This window comes from Mustela nigripes, chromosome 3 (assembly GCF_022355385.1).
Source record: "Mustela nigripes isolate SB6536 chromosome 3, MUSNIG.SB6536, whole genome shotgun sequence".
NCBI classification, from domain to species: Eukaryota; Metazoa; Chordata; class Mammalia; order Carnivora; family Mustelidae; genus Mustela; species Mustela nigripes.
The window spans coordinates 194,734,352-194,753,910 of NC_081559.1; the positions used below are offsets into that span (position 1 = coordinate 194,734,352).

Below are 19,559 nucleotides of genomic sequence, written 5' to 3' on the forward strand. Positions count from 1 at the left end.
ACACAAAGAATTTTCTGGCTGATACCCAGGTTATAAGAAAATTCAACTAACTAGAAAATTCTATCATAAGGACATTCTGGATTGATTCAGCATGATGCACTGTTAGGCCATTCTACATGTCGCTCTGGGAGGAAAGGCACGGGCGAGTCCCTACTTGCAGAAGTCGGACGGATGTGTGTAGTCGGTTGCCTTCTGTCCTCCGGCCTATTTAGCTACTGGCCCTGGACCTCGAAGAAGACTCGATTTGAAGTAGGCAAGAGCTAGTGAACAAGCCATAATACCTGGCTACTGGAACCTGACCCCATCAACTTGCATGAAAAGCGAAAACCATTTGGATTTTCAAAATAATATGGATGTTGACAGCAGGTTCACCTTGTGACGACCCCCGCCCCCACCCAGGCACATGGATGAGGTGTATTATCAGAAAACCAGAGCCCTGAACAGTTCAACGACTTCTCCCTGAAGCCACGGCCCATTTTCCAAATGTTAAGTTGGAGCATTTCAAGAAGCAGGCCAAGTCAGACTGTTCCCTCAATTTAGCACAGGCCAGGAGAGGGAAGAGCAGAACGGTCACAGTGTGTCACCGGCCTCCTGGCAGGAAGCGACCACAACCTGAACCACACCCCTCGCAGGGAGCCATCGAGTTCGCCGGTGCACAGGCAGGGGTCTGGCACAGAGACAGGTCACCTTGAGCAAGTTTTCCATAAGCCTCGGTTTACCCCTTTGTAGGGTGCGGATGGCAACAGGCCTGGGTCTCAGGGAGGCGGCATGAGGACAGCACTCAGCACAGCACCTTGCAGCACTAGGTACTTTTTCGTCAGCACTAAGCACTTCCGAGGCTGCCTAGGCCTGGGTGACAAGACCGCAAGCAGACCTGTCCCGTGTCATCCACTCCACGGAGCATTTCTCTAGAACCTTCTATCCACGTCTGATTCACTTCCTGATTCTCCCAGTCCATGTGCTTTCTGGGGGCCTGCTATTGCCACGCACTGAAACCCACACCACCTCCCTTTTCTAACAGAACATCCCAGTCCCCTGAACAGGGTTTACCTTCACGCCGAGGCTCAGTCGTACCAAGTGAGGAGGACTAGCAGTTCACCTTTTCGATCTAAGGAAGGAGCTGTGTGTGTGGAACATTCAATGGCAGGTGATGGGACTTCGTGCTCGTGAACCAGAGCCCACCGCGCCAGCACACTCTGACGGGAGGGGTCAGATCTTCCCATGCGGGTGACCAAGCACATACTCCGGGGGCCAGATCTCAGGGGCAGCTGGACTGCACAGCACAGGTTAGAGAAACTCCCGGTAGGTCACTCCACGCGGTGCATCTCGGGGCTGGGTGATGACCCAGCCTTGGGCACACAAGTAAGAGTGTTTGGAAGTAAACCTGGAAGCCCGGGGAGGCAGATGCTTTATCTCCACAGCTCCGCCACATGGTGGCTCCAGCCTCTCTCCTGTCCTGGAAACTTCTTTACACGTTTCGAGAAATCTGCTTGTATTTTACTCAAACTTCTGCTAATGGAAATCTTAATGAAATGACTTAAACTACTCTCCCTAAAAGATTAGGGAATATTTCTAGCAGGCTTTAAACGTATTTCGAATAACCGTAAGCCAGCTCTTTAAAGAGAGTTTCAGGCACTTCCCCTACAACACACGTAGGAAAAAAAAATCCTACGCAAGTATCCTGTGACCATGGAAACATATCAGCACACACTAGGAGTACAAACATGTAGCGAAGGACAGCTTACACACGCTAGCAGCACGCACACCGGTTTCTGGAGAGCACAGAGCCTGGGGAGCGTCGCACTGGGCTGTGCACAACAGCTTCCAGCCATCTGGGCCAAAATGTTCGCTTTACTTAAAGAACGGATTCATGTGTTCCAGGCTATGAAGGTGAGTGAGAGTGGGTATCGTATACACAAAGCGATGCCCCCGTCCATCCTGGCAAGAACTCGACCGCTGCTTACCGGGCCCTGGAGGCTTCCGTCCTCCCTGTCAATACTGCCTCGAGAGAGCCGGACGTCGGGTTTCTAAAGCAGAGGAAACAAAACCAGACAGTTTCATTCCTGGTTGGAGAATCACGGACATATTCTGTATTCGGTTCCTTTCGCAAACAACATCATCGTCCCCTGAATAAGCACGGTTGAAAGTTCCCCAGTTTCAGAAAAATCCTCCAACCCCGTGATGCCAAACCCAGGTTAGTCATCCTGGCAAAGCCACATGTGCAGAGCGAAGAGGAGGGCTCTGCGGCTGCACGCAGCCCGGGAAAGCCTGTCTTCTCCGCTCCTCCTAGCGCCGCACGGGGTTTCTCCTGGACAGAGAGACCTCCGCCCCGGGCGCCGCTTCCTGGCAGAGCGTGGCTCGTCTGTCCTCACAGCGGAGTCCAGTCACGCCCACTTCCTTTCCCCGCCCACCGCAGCCACGATTCAGAAACCGCGCGGATAAAGCTGGATCTACCACGAATAAGAGTACGCGAATTTCACGAACCCCCCAACAGAGCAAGGTGGTTACATGCCGTCATGGTATAGCGTGTGTTAGGTCCACTCCTCCTGAAGCCCAGGATGTGTGGTGGCCTCCCGCCCGCCCGACACCCGCTCCATGGCCACGCAGACTCCTGCCTCCCCTTTGCCCATGTGGTCCGGCCCCAGACCCCTTCTTGGGGGGCACTTCCCAAGGCCTCTCCAGACAGGATGGCTCCTTTCTTGGTCTCTGCCAGTCTGCTGAATCTTACAGAGATCCTCTCTGTGGCAGGAATCCCGCAGTAATCACTTCCCCCATTCGACAGAGAACGTTTCCATGTCTGATCTGTCCTGTCCACCCTACACCTGCAAGGGCCCGGCACTGAGCACAGAGGACAGAACCCATAAGCGTTGGTGTGTGGCGGTGTAGTGGGGTGGGGGGAAGTGCTGAGAAAGAAATGAGCTTTATCTGCCTTCTTACAAATGTCTGTTTACAGAAATGAAGACATGCCATAGAATTTTCTATCCTTTATGTAACATTATATAGTGGAAATTGGTCAAACCAGGTTAATAAGCTGCAGTACCCCCCCCCCCCCCCCCCAACGTGAGGGTTGTCACACACGGAAATGGACAGTGAGGTGAACAGGCTCTGGCGTCAGGCAGCCTGGGGGTGGCTCAGGCTCCGGCCCTTTCAAAGCGAAGTGACCTGGGCCTTAGTTTTTTCCGCTTCGAAACAGCGCAGTCGTGGTAGCCGCTGCCTGGGCCCCATGGGAGGATTAGACGAATGAATACTACAGACCAAGCAGGCACCGCAGAGAGAGTCATGTGAAGGAAACCATTCTGTCTGCTGAATGCCACGGCCCTTTTCAACATTTTGACTGTGTAACTAGGTTGTGGATGCAGACCTCTGTGCGGCAATGTTTGACGACGTCCCTGACTATTTCCCTAGCACAGGTTTCTAAGGATGGAATTTCTGAGTCAGAGGGTTCGAGCATCTGACAAATCCCGGCTCGAGCTGCCCAGCGGGCGCGCTGTCTGGCGTTACCGCTGTCCAGAGGCTCCCTCTGGGCCTGCACCGCTGCACTGCCATTGAAAACAGTTCAAGAAACAAAATACTGTCTAGATCTGCGCTCCGTTCCTCCACATTAGAACACTTCTGCTTCTTCACCCCGGATGCCAGGCCCCGGGAGGACGGAGGCTATGGGCTGCCGGCTTCCCCCACTCTCTCTGTGACCGGGTAGGAACAGGACACGCAGGGGGGAGGAAATGCAGTCCCTGCACGACTGACCGTGAACAGGGGCCATGCCCCTTGGACAAGGCATCCAACCTCTCCAAACCCATCATTTCTCAGCTGGAAAAGGCGTAGTTGCCTTGTACAGTACTATAAAGATTAAGTATGTGCTTGGGACAGTCACATGCGTACCGGACATTCAGTAAGGACTTGCTCAAGGAATGCCGCAGTCAAAATGCAAGGGAGACAAGATGTTTCACAGACGAGGAACTCCCGGCTCAGAAGGCAGAACTACAGGCACATGGTGGGGCTACAGCGCGGGGCTCCTGCCGCCGAGGGAAAGCAGGTATCGCAGAAGATGGTCTGTGCGGTCTCCAGGCGGTGATCCAAGCTGTGTCTACACCACGCTCTGGCGGATTAAGCCTGCAGCAGCGTTAGGTCTGAAACACCATGTACATACTTGCAGTCAAATGCTCTACCACTGAGCTATACCCCCCACCATGTACATACTTGAATTATAAGATACTTTGTTGCTGTTGGTATGTTGCTAAAACATACCAACCGCATCACTGCCCGCCCCTTCCTCTCACGGTTTCTCCACAGCCTGTGACGCTGACGGCATCTCACCCACAGACGCTGCCTCCAAAGCCGGCGTCTGTCCTCTCAAACCTGGCTGCCGCCGTGCCGACTCGGGCCATGGAATGTTCTAGATCCTCTGTTGTCTTTCCCCGTCTTCATAGCCTCCATCTCTGGGAAGCGCGTTTTCCGCTCCTCCCTGTGTGGCACCTCCTCAGCCGTGCGTTCGAGCCAGAGATTTTGGCAGTGCGGTCCCGCGTCCTGACTCTGCTTAGGGCTCTGGTTCTCCTGCTGCTGGCCCCATGTCTGCAGGGACGCCCTCCGTGGACGTCCTGAGCCCCTCCACCATCCACGGGGGTGATCCCCTTCCTCCAAACTCCTGTCTCTGTTCACATTTTGGCCTCTTCCCATGAACCACAAATTCTTCACGACATCTAGGACGATGCGTCCTTTCCAGAAGGTTTTCAGCTTGCTCACCCAGCTCCGTCGGAGGACTCCCTACCCATGGCCGCTATCACCGTCTTAAATAAGACGACTTGACCGTGGATGCTACTCCTTGATCTCCTGGCCACAGATCCACCTAAACCTCCACGGCCGTCCCCATCAGAGCTCCTGGTGACCAGGTACACTGCCAGTGAGCGGTCCTATTTCAAAACGAATCTTTTCTTCCGGGCAGGAGGTCTCAAGAGTGCGCTTAAAACATTCAGTGAGTCCTGCTGTAAGCAGACAGCAGTTGCGCAGCCTCTCCCACTCCATTGATAGAGCTCAGGCAGAAAGATTCCACATGATTCTGCAGGGCCTAGGACTTCCAGAATGGCCCGTGGGCACCGGCCTCATCTTACCCTCACTAGCTGCGGGAGCCCCTAACCAGGGGTCAGCCTGTCTTTTGAGGCTTTAAAGCCAGCCACCGACTTCTCTCCAGCTGCCGATGTCCTAGATGGCGTCTCCTCCCCGTACAAGGGACACCTGTTCATCTACACGGGACACCTGTTGCTTGGCGCAGCCGCCTTCGTGAGTGACCTGAGCTCGATCTTCTGGAGAACCACGGCGGCTCTGACGTCGGCACTGCCGTTCGGTTCTGCACGGGGACGGTCTGGAGACGACCCCTTCCTGCAGCCTCAGGGACCGCTGCCGGCTTCCGGCTGCTCTCCCGAGGCTTCCTCACCTCTCCCAGCCGACCCGGAACTGAAGAGCGTGCAGGCCTTGCTCTGGGTGAGGCTCTGGCTTGAGAGAAAGCGGTTCCCGCTGGGATCTTCTATCCAGACCAGAACCACGCTCTCCACGTCGGCAAGAAGGCCGTTTTGCTTTCTTACCAGCTGTGTATCCCGGAGAAGCTCGTGTGATTTCCTTCCAGAACTTCTTGCGTTCACGATGTCGCTGTGGGTGCAGGAGGCCTCGCCTTCCGCCTGTCTGGGTCCCCATCGGCCTTCTCACGACGCTTGATCGTTTCTAGCTTTCCGATTTAAAGTGGGATGTGGGACTTTTCCTTTCACCTCAACAGAAGGGTGCCTGTGGGATTATTAACTGCCTAATCTCTGTGTTGTTGTGTCAGGGAACAGGGCTATCCGAGGAGAGGGCGAGAGAGATGCGGGGCTGGCCGGTCGCGGGGCTGGCCGGTCGCGGAGCGGCCGCACAGAGACCGTGTTTACGAAGTTCTCCAGCTCCTGTGGGCGCGGCTCATGCGCGGCAACTACACTTGTACTCAAAGACCACAGATTGGGGATCATCCCAGAAATCTAGTGACGATGAGAACGTCTAAAGCACCATGAGAACCACCACCATATGACACGAGACATGAAGAGAGCAAATGCTGTGGGGAAAATGGCACCAACAGACTTGCTCAGCGCAGGGTTTGCCACAAACTTTCAGCACAGAAAGAACACAACGTCTGTGATAAAATGAGGAACAGCCGTAGCTGTCTGAGGCAACGTGAGGTGTGTCGTCAGGTAACAGCTAGTTAGCGAGTACTCGTAACTGTAGGAATATATATATATATATTAAAGATATAATTTATTTATTTGACAGAGATCACGAGTGGGCAGAGAGGCAGGCAGAGGGAGAGGAGGAAGCAGGCTCCCCGCGGAGCAGAGAGCCCGATGTGGGGCTCGATCCCAGGACCCCAGAATCATGACCTGAGCCGAAGGCAGAGGCTTTAACCCACTGAGCCACCCAGGTGCTCCAGAAATAGATATTTTTAAAAGTTTGTTTGTTTATTTAAGGAAGCTCTACACTCAATGTGGGGCTTAACCCCATGACCCAGAGATCAAGTACGTTCTTCTGAATGAGTCAGCCAGGCACCCTGAACTGGAGGAAGTACTTTACTTTTTTACTTAAACAAAAGCAAATGACATTTACCGTCACAGAATTAGGTGCTGTGTTGCGTGCATTTACATGAATTATCTATTTCCACAGAAACCATATGAGATGACTTATTTTTCCGACTCACAGTAACTCCCTCATGTTAAAACTTTCCCCAGGACAGGACTTCGATTTTAAAATGAGAAAGCCTGTCTCTATAAAGTCCACTTGTGTGCTGGGAGCAGAAATATCCAAGCCTTTTCCTCACATGGACGACACAGCCTGAGAGACGAGTGCCAGCTCGGGGGACTCAGGGAGCCAGACTCAGCCCGTCTGAGAGAAGCGGATCCGTTACTGGTGCCGCTCCTGGTGAAACGAAACCTTCCTGTTCCCTCTTACAATATTCTAGATTTGGAGATAGCAATATGAGAAGAGGAAACTGATACCAAAATCTTACCCAAATAGAGCACAAACGGCGAGAATGTCTGAGGCTGCCGGGGGCGGCCCCCCCCCGCATTAGGCAGGCCCTCTCCCTCCCTTCCTTAGCTCAGGTATAACGTGCACAGCCAAGTGCACAAATCCCGCGTGTACGAGCTCCGTGCACTCTTAGAGATGCGTGCGCCCACTCAACACCGCGAACGCACGCAGCGGGCTTGAGCTGAGACCCGACTCCGCCACAGGAGGGGACCGATCCGGCCGCACCCCAGAGAGCTCACACGAGTGAACTGCGTCATGTGCACGGCCCTGTGCCTCGTGTCTCTGGTGGACATTATCTCTGTGAGCCCCTCCCTGCGGATGTGTGTTGGGGTTTTCCCAGTTTCACTGTCGTGCGGTAGCCACTGTGTCACTGATCGAGTCTGTGGGAACGGGCAGGTGGGTTATTTCCAGCTCCTGGTACCGAAGAGCAGCAGCGCTGTGAGCTCTGTGTTGTGTGGCATGTGCACCACGTCGCCGTGGGCAGCCGGTGAGGGCTGAAGGCTCTGTTTCAGGTTCTGGGGACATGGCAGCCCACAGTCGCGGTGTGGGCTCTACGCTCACGGCCATCCCTCTAGAAACTTCAAACGTGAGGCTTTCCAAAGTCTCTTCTCCTTCAATGTGGCCGATGCAAGGAACACAGGAGGGATGCGGCCTGGCTCAGGAGAAGCGGGCCAGAGGCGGTCTTGTGACCCTGTCCTTGCCCCCCCCCCCCCACGAGTGCCCTGTCCTGGCACTCATCATCATTCAGACTGACTGGGTCTGTGTGACAGGAGAAACAGCTTAAACACTCATTTCCTTTTCCAGACCACACTGCAGGCTTTACATAGAGAGGACTTTCTCACGTTAACATTAAATCCTGTCTTGCGGGGCGCCTGGGTGGCTCAGTGGGTTAAGCCACTGCCTTCGGCTCGGGTTGTGATCTCAGGGTCCTGGGATGGAGCCCCGCATCGGGCTCTCTGCTTGGCGGGGAGCCTGCTTCCTCCTCTCTCTCTCTGCCTGACTCTCTGCCTACTTGTGATCTCTCTCTGTCAAATAAATAAATAAAATCTTAAAAAAAAAAAAAATCCTGTCTTGCGCACCGTGCCACGTTCAACTACTGTGCACACTGGAAGGAAGATAAACGGGGACCCAAGTCTGTCTGGCAGCAGGGCCCGATGCGAAGGCATATGCTCTGAACAGACTGAGGGGCCAGCCAGTGTGGGACAGCCCGTGAGGCGGGGGGCTCGCTGGCACACAGCCATCTCAGAGAGTTCACGAGCGGGTCGGGGAGCGGGTCCAGCACAAGGAATAAGAGCCGTAGGTCAGAGCCGTGTGGCCTTGGGCAAGCGCGAGCATGGGGACACGTGGGGACGTACCGACTCCCCAGAGCACTCAAGAAAAGGTAGCCGCCAGAACTAAGAGCAGTCCCCACACTCAGTGCTGAGTCCTAACAATGGGAGGTTAGATCGACAGCAGCTGAGTCTCAACTACTAGAAAAAATCTGGACAATATTTCTGACAAAGTAACTTGGAAGATAATTTTCCCAACAAATCCTCAGGCCCTCTGGCAGGGTGCAGAAGCTTACCCTGTGGAAGGGAGCGGTGGTGATATGCCCAGCGCGGCCTGAGGACTACTGAGCGTCAGGGACAGTGTGTCACCAGGTCATAATGAGACAAACAGAAGGCAAGCGTCTTTAGAAAGTTCTAGAGCAACTTGAAATAGTAATTCTTAGGCCTGGTGGAGTTCATAAAAACAATCTGGCTCATATTTCACATATGTTTAAAAAAAATTTCTTAAAAAAAAAAAAAAAACTTTTTTCTACTAATTGCCCCTTGTTTTACGAGGATATCACGTCTACAGTGGTTTAGGAAAAAACCCAGAAACTCACCCTTCCTCACTGACAGGCTGCCTCTTGCCCCCAGACTCCACATCCTGGGAGTACGTGCAGGTCTGGCCAAAGCAGAGGCCTTGCTGCCTAGCTGCTAAAAATAAGCCTCTGATGGGAGCTCTTCTACCAGCAAAAAGGAATTATGGCTTATGTGTAACAACCAGCAAATCTAATAGAAGCGATGCTTCCTTGCAGAACCCCTGAAAGCGGCTCACTCTCTCACTGAGTCTGTTATGTTAGTTTTCGGTCCGGAGCGGCTGGAGGGCACTCCGGGATGGTCTTTGGGAACTCCGCAGGATGCGGGACAGGATCTAGGAGTTTGGAGTCTCAGCAGCGCCACTCGCACCGGCGCTGGAAAACAAGCTGGGAGGCAGAGACGGCCCTTGGAGGAAGAACCGTGAGTTCCCTCCTTGCCCACCTGAGTACGAGCTACGCATCCTAATCCTCGACCCAGCCCCGGGAGAACCTACTACCTGCGCTCTCTAGAGAAGGTAACTATGCTACAGATGAGCAGATTACTAAATGCAAGCAGAGAGATTAAACAATTTTTAAGGGGTCGTTAATAACTAGGATTTTTAATTCTCATTTGGCTGACTCTGCAGTCTGGATTCTTTCTAGTAACGCCTTCCTGAAAACGAGAGTCCAAGCCAGGAGTGATCACATGGAGTGCCAACACGCAGTGTGCTCACTGTTTTCCTGCTACCTCCCACGTGCTGGCCCCTGGCTCCCCCAACCTGCCATGGCCTAAGGCGTCCTGTGTTGTCTGTCCCTCTCCGTGTGCCGCGGTGGTCCTTCTGTGCTCAGGTGTCCTCGGGCCCATGTGCTAGGCATGCTGGCTTCCTGGAATGTCTTCCCCAGATGTCCCTGGACTGACCCTTGCTGGGTCCTCCAGCTACTCAGCCCTCCCCAAAGGCTGCATGTGCTGGGCCTCCCCTCCCGTGCCCAGTCCTCTCTGTCACAGTCGGGGCTCTGCCTGGTACTCCCGCTCGGAGGAGGCCCCCGTCTCAAGTACACACTTGCCCTCAGACCTACCACCTACAAGGCCTACCTTGCGAACACCCGAATCAAGGACAGGGTCCGGACTATCCGACCGCCCTGTGACCCCAGTACCGATTTGATCTTGAAGCCACAATGACAACAGGGAAGTCATTCTCACTTACGGAGAGCAATACTAAATTCTAATGGGAAACAGTGACACACGCCACGACCTTAAAAGAATGACCAATTATGCCTTAAGTAGGGACTGACTCTGGAATGAGGGATTGGCCCAAACTCAAGCAAAATGTCACACATTATTCATCATGTCAATGTCCTCACGAGTTATTCTTAAAAAACAAACAAAAAACCCCTCCGCAAACTCTAAAATACCTAACAGAAAAGGTATTACAGACAACATCTTTAAAAATGAAAGCAGGTGAGGACCTATTCAGTATGAAAGTCTGCGAGAGAAACTTCAGAATAGGAACACGATGTTACGAGGTATGTACGAACACTGAAAATGAAGAAAGGAAATGCTTTTTAAAAAGTCACAAGTAGATCACTTATGCCTCAAAATGGGGCGAAAAGCAACAGAAAATCCGAGGAAATCCGAGTTCATGTGCTGGATACTGGAAAACAGAAGAGCAGGGTCTAGAAATCACCCGCATATGCGCAGAGAGCACATGACCACCGTGCTCAGTGAAGGCGACTGCACTAGAGCCAGGCAGGCATCCGGCAGGGAAGGGAGACGCGCACTTAAAAAACACGGTGAGCAGTAAAGGAGGCCGGGACAAACCCTGGGCAAGGTCCTGAGCTCCGGAGACATGCCCACTGGGGCGCCACAGTGCCCAGGCCATCCCGCAGGCAAGGTGCGGCGCGCACCAGAGCCCCGGGGGCCCCTCCACGCAGCTTCGCGAACAGACTTCGAACACCATCTGCAAGCTGTGTGGGGGCTTGGAAACGTCCTGTGCGTGGGCGTGGGGTCCCCGGACTCACACATTTACCAAAGGCACCGAACCATACCCGATCCAGGCCTGTTCGTGCACTGCATGGAAACCATGTCCACGACAAGAGAAAGCCCCCCAGCGAGCCATCCGGGCCCCGAAACCACTCAGAAGACGGGGTCGGCACTGAGCTCAGGAGCTGCGTCCCACGGCTCTGGTCCGTGAGAGCGGGTGGGGATTTCTGAGAATAGTCTCCTGACCCACGCCGTTAGTCAGGCTCATCCTCTGCCAGTGGTCCTCCCTGGACTTGTCTTCCCTGCAGATTCCAATGGCTCCTTCAGCCGTGGCTCGACCGATCTGGCCACTGGCACCGCCCTTGACCCCTTGCTGCGTGCAGTACCCCAGCAGATGAGCAGTGCAGGCCGGTCGGCCACGGCTCGGAGACAGCGCTCGGGTCACGCGTAGTCGGTCGTACACAAGGCGACGGTATTCAGATACCTCCGATCCGGTCTGGAGAATCGGGAAATACCGACTTTCGAAATCCCATGTCTGTGCAGGCAACAGGCTGTCTCGGACGAATGTCCGAGAGGGGCCAGAGGCCAGGCATTTGGGCGGTCCAGAGCGGCTCCGGGCCAACCTGTCAGACTCCTGTGGGGACAAGCACCTCCGTCCGCAGCTTGCCCTGCGTTGCCGTCAGCTTCGATTTCAGTCACGGAGACTCTCGAGAGTTTGAAACTTCTGTTCGAAAGGCAGTCCCTCAGAGTGGCTGGCCACACTTCAGACCCTGCTGTGGGGAGGACGCGAGTACCCCCGCATGATGCTGCCTCGCACCTCGAGGGCGTGGACGCTGCGGCAGCCAGGACGGACCCTGCGCAGGTCCCCAGGCTGCTCCGGGCTCTGTCACACGCTAGCTGGGCGACGGCGGGAATCCTCTCTGTCCTGCAGTGAGGGTGACACGGACTGGGCACACTCCTTTTTATCCTTGTCTCCAAAATTTACAGAGCACCAGTGATCAAAAATTTAATTTAGTTTAGTTTAATTTTTATTTGATCTTGCATTTGAAGCCAGTGACTCTCATGGCAGAACGCAGCCGAGCTGAGGTGACGTCTGCATTTACACCCGTGCATACGAGCGTTCGTGCTTTGCTGCAGGAACACCGCCGCTCTTCCTCTGGGACGCTCCTAGAACATGACCTCGCCCGTGGCGTGCACACCACACTAGGCCGGTTTTCTAAAGTAAAAAAAATATTGAATTCTGAAGCAAAAAACCTTCAAGAATTGCGGGTATAGAACTCCCGACCCCTCTCCTCCTTGTGGGGTGGCCGTGCGGACAAGCTGACTTCACTTATGACAAATACGTCGGACAGTGACCGGCACCGTGGCAGACGTCAGCTAGGATTGAGGTGTTCAGATGTGAGCAGGTGTGTGCCGAGGACGCGAGCACTAGTCCTGCCTGGCGGTCACGGAGCGGGGGGCACCTGTGCCGTCTGCAGGCCTCTTGGCATGCTGCACGCTCCCGTGTGCAGAGCCCAGAAGCTTGTGCACTGAGCCCAGCACACTCTGTGGAGGCCACTGGCCTCCCTGAGAGTGAAAACAGGCTTCCCTGAGCCTGCGTGGTTAATTCTCCACAATTAAAAAAAAAATGAGAGCCACACACACAGGATGAAATCAGGGTCGCACGTTGATGAACGGTGCAGGTCAAAACTGCTGCGGCCTAACGCCGTTCACTGCTGCTTTCAGTGTGTCCGTGCCTGGAAGGCTGTGCGCGATCTGAGAACCGTCCCCCACCCTTGATCTGGTCCCTCAGTGCACAGCTGGACACAGACGCGTCCTCGGGGAAGTTTACTGAACCAAAGCATAGGCGAGCGGCTGTGGACGACCCAAGGAAAGGTAATGATTCCTGAAATTGTGGCAACGGTGGGTGTCCCGGCTCTGTCCCGTCATCCTTCTCAGGCCACTCCAGGAAGACTGATCTAGCCATGCGGGCTGACAGGGGCGTGCGCTCTGAGGCTGAGGGCGCAGGAGTCCGAAGGGCCCTCGTGTCAGGCGACACATAGAGACCGCTCTGCCTCACCACTTCCTCTGCTGCAGGAGACTTCAGAGCAGGTGTGGACGGGGGCCGCCAGATGCGCGTGGGGGAGGCGCCTGTCGGACCACAGGACAGGGAATGCTGTGAAAGAGGGCTTGGTGCCCGGACGCCTGGCTCCACGTGCTGCAGGAACGAGATGCCAGCGGACACTTGTGGGGGAGCTGCTTCTGCGACAGCCACAGAGATGTCACACCTCTGAGCCTGTGATGCGCCGACTCAAATCTTAGAAATCTGGCCAGAAAAAAATCCCAGAAAAGCCAATAACCTAGGATCACGTGTGTTTGGGACCGGATGGAAAAGGCTGTGTCCTGTTCTGAAAAAGACCAGCTTTGCCCATCATCTGTAGTATGCAGATGCTGGCAGAACTCCCCAAGCGGAAGACGCCCCAATCACTAGGAACACAATTACCAGAAACCTCTCCTCCTTTTCCAGCCAGCGCTGATCTTCCTCCATCTCCTGCTGCTGCCGGATCAGCCGCTCCTCCATCAGGTGGGTCGGCAACACGTGCCCGATCCCGCGCAGGTCCAGCGCCGCCGAGTCCTGGGGGGCGGATGATAAAAGAGTGCATCATTCTCAGGCTACCTCAGATGCCCTTACTGTTTCCTGTGCTTTTCCAAAAACAAACAAACAAACAAACAAACAAACAAAAAACTGAACAGCAAAACAGCAAGCGTGGTGGAAACAGGGTCTCTCAGACCTGCTCAGCGGAGCGACTCGCCCGAAGGCTGCGAGAGAGCCGCGGCCAAGCACCTCTAACAAGTCCGAGTCCCTCGGCTCACAGCTCCGCTTGTGGGATTTATTCTCGAGAAAGAATCCAGGGCCCCTGGGTGGCTCGGTGGGCTAAGCAGCTGACTTTGGACTGTGCTGTGGTCTCGGGGTCCTGGGATCCAGCCCCGCATCAGGCCCCCACTGGTGTGCATGCATTCTCTCTCTCTCTCTAAAAAGAATGGATGCAAATCTTTAAAAAGAAAGAAGGGATCCCAGGTCTGTGCGGAGAAGGCACCGCCAGCTGCCGTGAAGAACTGAACACAGTCTGGGCCAGAACAGAAGGAAGATTAAGCTCAGCCCACACACGCCACGGAGCACAGAGCAAGTGTCAGATGTGCTCACCCCAAGGTCAAGGGCATGGGTGGCAGACTACAGGTGCTCCGGGAGTCAAAGAAACAACATTAACGGCTACGGGAGGGGTTCTCGGTGCACCAGGCAAATCTGGTAGGGGTGAAAATGGCCCCCAGAGCGGGAGACTGTCCCTCTCTCCTTCCCGAGAACTGCTGCGCGCATGCGCTAACAATGTGCGGTCCCGTGCGCGGCCTTGCAGGCGGGTGGGCTGATGATGGTGGCGTCTCTGTTTCAGTAAAAAGGATTCACAGAACCGGGAACAATTCGAGATGTAGCGCCTTATATTTAGAATTTGGTCATCAAAACGAGTAACTCCTAGGATTCAGAAATAAAAAATACTATAGGCAAAGCTTCATCAGCTAACAACAGAAGCCCAAAAACATGCAGGTTACCTCCACGCTGGGCTGCCACATTGATATCTCCTGCGCTCTGTGATTCCAGGAGTCCGTCTGGTCCAAGAGAGATGCCTGGCCCGGGTAGATGCTGCCAGCCATGGCCGTGACCCCATGGGATCCAGGATAGCCAGAGACCTGTGAATGTTGGGCAGCACAGTCATGCTTTCCATGTACAAGGGAGAGACTCAGATGACAGAGAACACCGCGCCAACAGGACAGTGGTGCCCACAGATGTCCACGTGTAGATCCCTGGAGCCTGTGGCTATGGGAGCTTACACGGCAGAGGGACTTCCCATGGGTGGTTATAACTTAGGTGCCTAGAGATGGGGAGGTGACCCTGGCTCATCGGCGTGGACCTAATGTGCGGCTTCCTTCCCCACGCAAGGGGGAGAAGGGGAGACAGGCTACTGCAGTGTGGCCGGAGGATAGGGCACTGCTAGTTTTGAAGGGGGAAGGGTCAAGGCCAAGGGACGCAGGGGCCTCTGGAAGGTGGTAAAGGCGAGGAAATGGATTCTCCACGAAAGAAAGGTGATCCACGGCGGCCGCGTAATTAAGTAGTGCAGATACACACTAGGAAGTCAGAAATCATTTACTTTGGAACTCTGCACCCGGGATGCCACAGCACCAGGGGCCACAAACGCGGCTCAGTGGGCGCTGCTCTAGAGCGCCCCCTGACTAATGAACTCGGGCTGGCGAGAGACGCAGGCGGCGTGCTCCAGCCGTGATCATCGCGGCGGAGAAAGATGCTCAGAAGGTGCAGATGGAGAAATACTCTAAGGCAACAGGAAATGAAAGCAGTTCCGTTGGGTGGCTTCCTCCCCCAGTCACGAGGGGGGGGGGCAGAATCAGCAGTTTCCGTAACTCACTGGGCTCGTGCTGGGGTGCCAGGGTGCTTAGTTAATTCTTTAACAAGATAATGCACAGCCAGATCCAGGATTTCCAAACACCAACACATTCTTCAACAAAGACTTTGTGCACTTGTCCGGTCTCTAGGCACTGTTTATACCAAAACTGCACACTGACAATATATAATCAATAAACTTTCGAGTAAGACGTACAGATGATCCTCACAGTTTACTAGAATCAAAGTTTTCAATAAAAATTCTACTGAACATAAATGTCATATCACTACTGTTTTTGGTCAGAAGGGCTACACTACCCCCAGACAACTTTTAGGAACTTGCACAACAGAGACCGTTCAAGTATCCTGCGACAGCTTTCTATGGAACGCCAACCCTGTGAAAGGATCAATGAGCATTTCCGGCTAAGAAGGAGCACGAAAGCACCAGGCGACGTCCTGTAATCATTCTCAGTTACCAGATACGGAAACTTGGGGCCTGGGAGAGCGGAATCATTCCTCTGCCTGCTGAAAATACAGATGCTTCATGCAGCCACTGAACCCTTACTCTGTTCTACACACTGTTCCGCGCACTTGAAGTAGTGACAAGCCACTGTCCTCACGGGCTTCTGCTCCGGAGGGGTGGGACCAACAGCCGCACACGGATACGCATCAGAGCCCAGGTGGTGGAAGGGGCCCAGGCCAGTGAGCCCTGGGTGAGGGCTGAGGGCCCGTGGAGGCCTGCCTTCTGCTTTCTCTAAACACGTCTGGGGGCACAGAGATTCATGCCTCCTCCGGGCAAGTGGGGCTCAGAGCAGTGTCTCCCGTAACAGGGCTCTCAGTCATGCAGGTCACCTTGGGGAGCTTGTTCCCAGCGTGATGCCCCTGGGCCCCCTTCAGAACGGGTACAGTGGGGTCTGGAGGCCGCGGAGCAGGTGAAGGGCCTGCCGCGGACCCGACTGCAGCGTCTCTAGCGCAGAACGGCCTGCAAGCTCTCCTCAGGACCCTAAACCGCGAGGTGCTTGTCCATACCGATCTAAGAGGCCTGGATTTAAATCATAGCTGGGAGGCACGTAAAGGAATAAAAATGCTTTCATGTGACCCGCAGTGACCCCGTGAAGGAGGCACGGTAAGCCTGCTTCTCTTTTTGCTCCTTTTTCCTCCTCCAGTCAAAGGAGACGGCAGTTAAAGGAACTTTCAGCTCCTCCCTCTCAGGACAAGGGCCCAAGGACTCCCTGTGGCTTGTTTTCTGTCTCACTCACTCAGTTAAGCGCTTCCCCCTCAAGGCTGGTTCTGGTCACCGAGTCAGCCGGTGACGAGCATCAGCTCAGGACACAAATGCACGGCTTCACGAGAGCCACAGCTGACACAAATCACAAGCAGCGATTTATTTCCTGGAAGTGATCTGGCTGATTCTCCAAATAACATGACTATGGGGACACAATCCGTGGCATACACACACATGCACCTGACCACTCCTCAGTATTAGAAAGTTGTGACTTGCTGACACCCTCGTCAGGACGTCACCACAGATGTCACACCTGTACCAGCCGCTGAGCACACGAGAGGACACCCTGACGATCGCTTATCTCCAAGTCCAGAACACGCAACACCAACAGCTGGGACCAGTCGGAGCGCGGGCAGCGGGCAACTGACAGGAGGGGAGGGGACCCTCCAGGGCCACAGACAAGCTCTGTCTTGGTGTGGTGTGGGGGACACGTGTGTACACGGCTGTCAGAACACGCGAGCATTTCCTCTAAGGAAATCATACCTCCAAAAAGCAAACACTCCCCTCAAAGCCAAAACATCACTGACTTTGCTTCTGGTCCTTCTTTCTCAAGGACGGTCGTGTCTAGTCTGATAAGATACCTGCCTGCAAGTCTGGCACCGTCCACACCTGGCCAATACGGCATCTTGTCTGATTTTTAAGGTAGATTTGAATGTTATTCTTGCCTTCCAGAAACACCACCCTGTTCATTACTGCCTCTTCGCCCCACATGTCTCCCAAACGGAGGACAGAAATGGGGTGGGGGGGGGGCACCTGCCCGCGCTGCTTTAAGGCCGAGGGGCCGATGACACAGCCTCCACTTAGACGGTCACTAAGGTGCATTACTCTCTTAGCTTTCTGCTCGCCAAATCACAGTCCTATCTACAGAAGGAAAGAACAGAATATCTCCAGGGTCCCTCCCCACCCGCAAGCCTGCAGAACAGAAGGCAAGGCCTTAGTCCGTAAGGACGAGCCTACCTGATAATGATTGGTCTGTACCATGTGCTGAGGACTGGGGTAAAATCCTTCGCTGGACCTTGGACTGGGGTAACCGGGTCTGCTGGGCTGTGAACACATCAACAGAGCATCACAGGAATGAGTACTTTGAAAATATTGTCCAATCTCTGTTTTACTGCAAATAACAGAAAAAGATACTTTTCTCTAAAAGACTTTAGCTGTAAAGAATGATAAAGAGCATCCAGGCACTTCGATCGGGGACGCAGTCTTTCCCACAAACGTCCGGGACGGCAGGGCACCCCCCCATCAAAACACGGCGCTGGACCCCTTCCCCACAACACACACACGGATTAACTCAAGATGGAGCAGGGAGCTGAGCGAAAGAGGCGAGGCTGTAAACTCGTGGAGAACGGGCACGTCTCTGCAAGCCTGGGTGGGCGATGGTTTCATAGACAGGACCCCAAAAGCTCAGTCACTGAGAATGAGAATGAGAAAGGCACCCAAACTAAAAGTTTCTGTCCTACAAATGGCACCACCAAGACAGAGAGAGGCCACAGAATGGAGCAAAGTGTGTGCATGTCACGTGTGGGAGTCGTAACCAGAATATACAAAGCCTCTTGCAGCTCCACAGTAACACGACACACAGTCCACACCGACAGTGGGCAAGGACTTGAGCAGACAGGAGGGGGGGCCAATCGATGGCCAACAAGATGTGCAGCAGCTCGGGCACCCAGGAAGAGCCAATCGGGAGGCTTTCGGAGCAGTGGGCTCTGTGGGCTCTGCGGCTTCCTGGCGGTGGGACTGGGGACAAGCCAGGCAGCCAACTGGTTTCTGCTTCTATCAGCTGGGAGCTGAGCTACAGGGACCGGGAAGTTACCTCCAACCTAAAACTCTCCATCCGTTTGTGACCTACGTGGATTTAAGGTTCATACCAGAAGAATGGTTTAGTGTGAAATAGAAGTGAAGCCCACAAAATCTTCCAAGCCTGACAGATTCACCGGAGTGCAAACCCACTACTCTCCAGCCAAATGGAGACCCGACTAAAAGGAGATGGACTGAGGAGCCAGCAAGCCCAGAGGAGGCAAGAAGCACCTCGGAGACCCCGGCTCTTCCAACGGACGCACCCGGTCCTGGAGAAACACACGCCTGCTTGGAGTGAAGTCCTGAGCAAGTCTGCGTGTCCGAGAGGAGTCTCAGTACCCAGTCTGCTCACACTGTCCCCGCCGCCCATCCTTGGAGTCTTCTGTGGCGATTTCCTGAACTCTTGTGGTTTCTGCCACCTGACATAGTGCCCTAGTCCCCTGCTCTGGGTGCGTCTCCGGCCCCGACTCGGATCGCAGCTGCCTCCATCGGCTTTTGCTCCGCTACCACAGACCTGCGCCATCTCCGAGGCTGGGAGCGCACCCCCATCCCTTGGGCCGACACTTGGGCAGCCCAGACACGGCTCACCCCAAACTCACCCAAATAGGACCATGGGTCCCCAGGACACCTGAAAACAGGCAAGGGACATCAAAGGGGTGTCATAGGCTTTACCCTGTGTTCTAGGGTGGCAATTTCCAAAGTATGTTCCATGAAACCAAGGGGACCACCTTCAGATTTTTATATATATATATATTTTAAGATTTTATTTATTTATTTGACAGACAGAGATCACAAGCAGGCAGAGAGGCAGGCAGAGAGAGAGGGACAAGCAGGCTCCCTGCTGAGCAGAGAGCCCGATGCGGGGCTCGATCCCAGGACCCTGAGATCATGACCTGAGCCGAAGGCAGAGGCTTAACCCACTGGGCCCCCCAGGCGCCCCTCAGCATAGTTTCTCACTGAAGCCCCTGGAAGAGCAACTCCTGTGTATACTGACAGATGACATTACTTTGTCTTGTTTGAGCTTTACCAAGACTTTTTGTGGTTCTAGACAATCGCATCACACGAGCTCCATCGTGGCTGTGGGCTGGGCGTCTGTCCTGTGTCCCTGCATCCGGCCACCTCAGCAGTCCTGTGCGGTGATCCCACCTGCGCGCCTCCCATGGGCGTGCACAGCGCCTTAGCTTCTCATGCACTGAGCAGGCTCCGG

At 54.4% G+C, this 19,559-nt stretch overlaps 1 protein-coding gene across 12 annotated transcripts in view; it reads right to left on the reverse strand.

Annotated features, from left to right (window-relative positions):
- PTK2 (protein tyrosine kinase 2) overlaps nucleotides 1-19,559 on the reverse strand; it is a 247,182-nt gene that overhangs the window by 12,626 nt on the left and 214,997 nt on the right. For all 12 annotated transcript variants that reach the window (XM_059395226.1, XM_059395223.1, XM_059395224.1 and 9 more), the window contains 4 exons: nucleotides 17,513-17,599; nucleotides 14,427-14,564; nucleotides 13,324-13,455; nucleotides 1,965-2,027 (listed from right to left, as the gene is read on the reverse strand). In XM_059395226.1, the coding sequence (XP_059251209.1) occupies nucleotides 1,965-2,027; nucleotides 13,324-13,455; nucleotides 14,427-14,564; nucleotides 17,513-17,599 (420 nt within the window). The remainder of the gene's footprint in view (nucleotides 1-1,964; nucleotides 2,028-13,323; nucleotides 13,456-14,426; nucleotides 14,565-17,512; nucleotides 17,600-19,559) is intronic.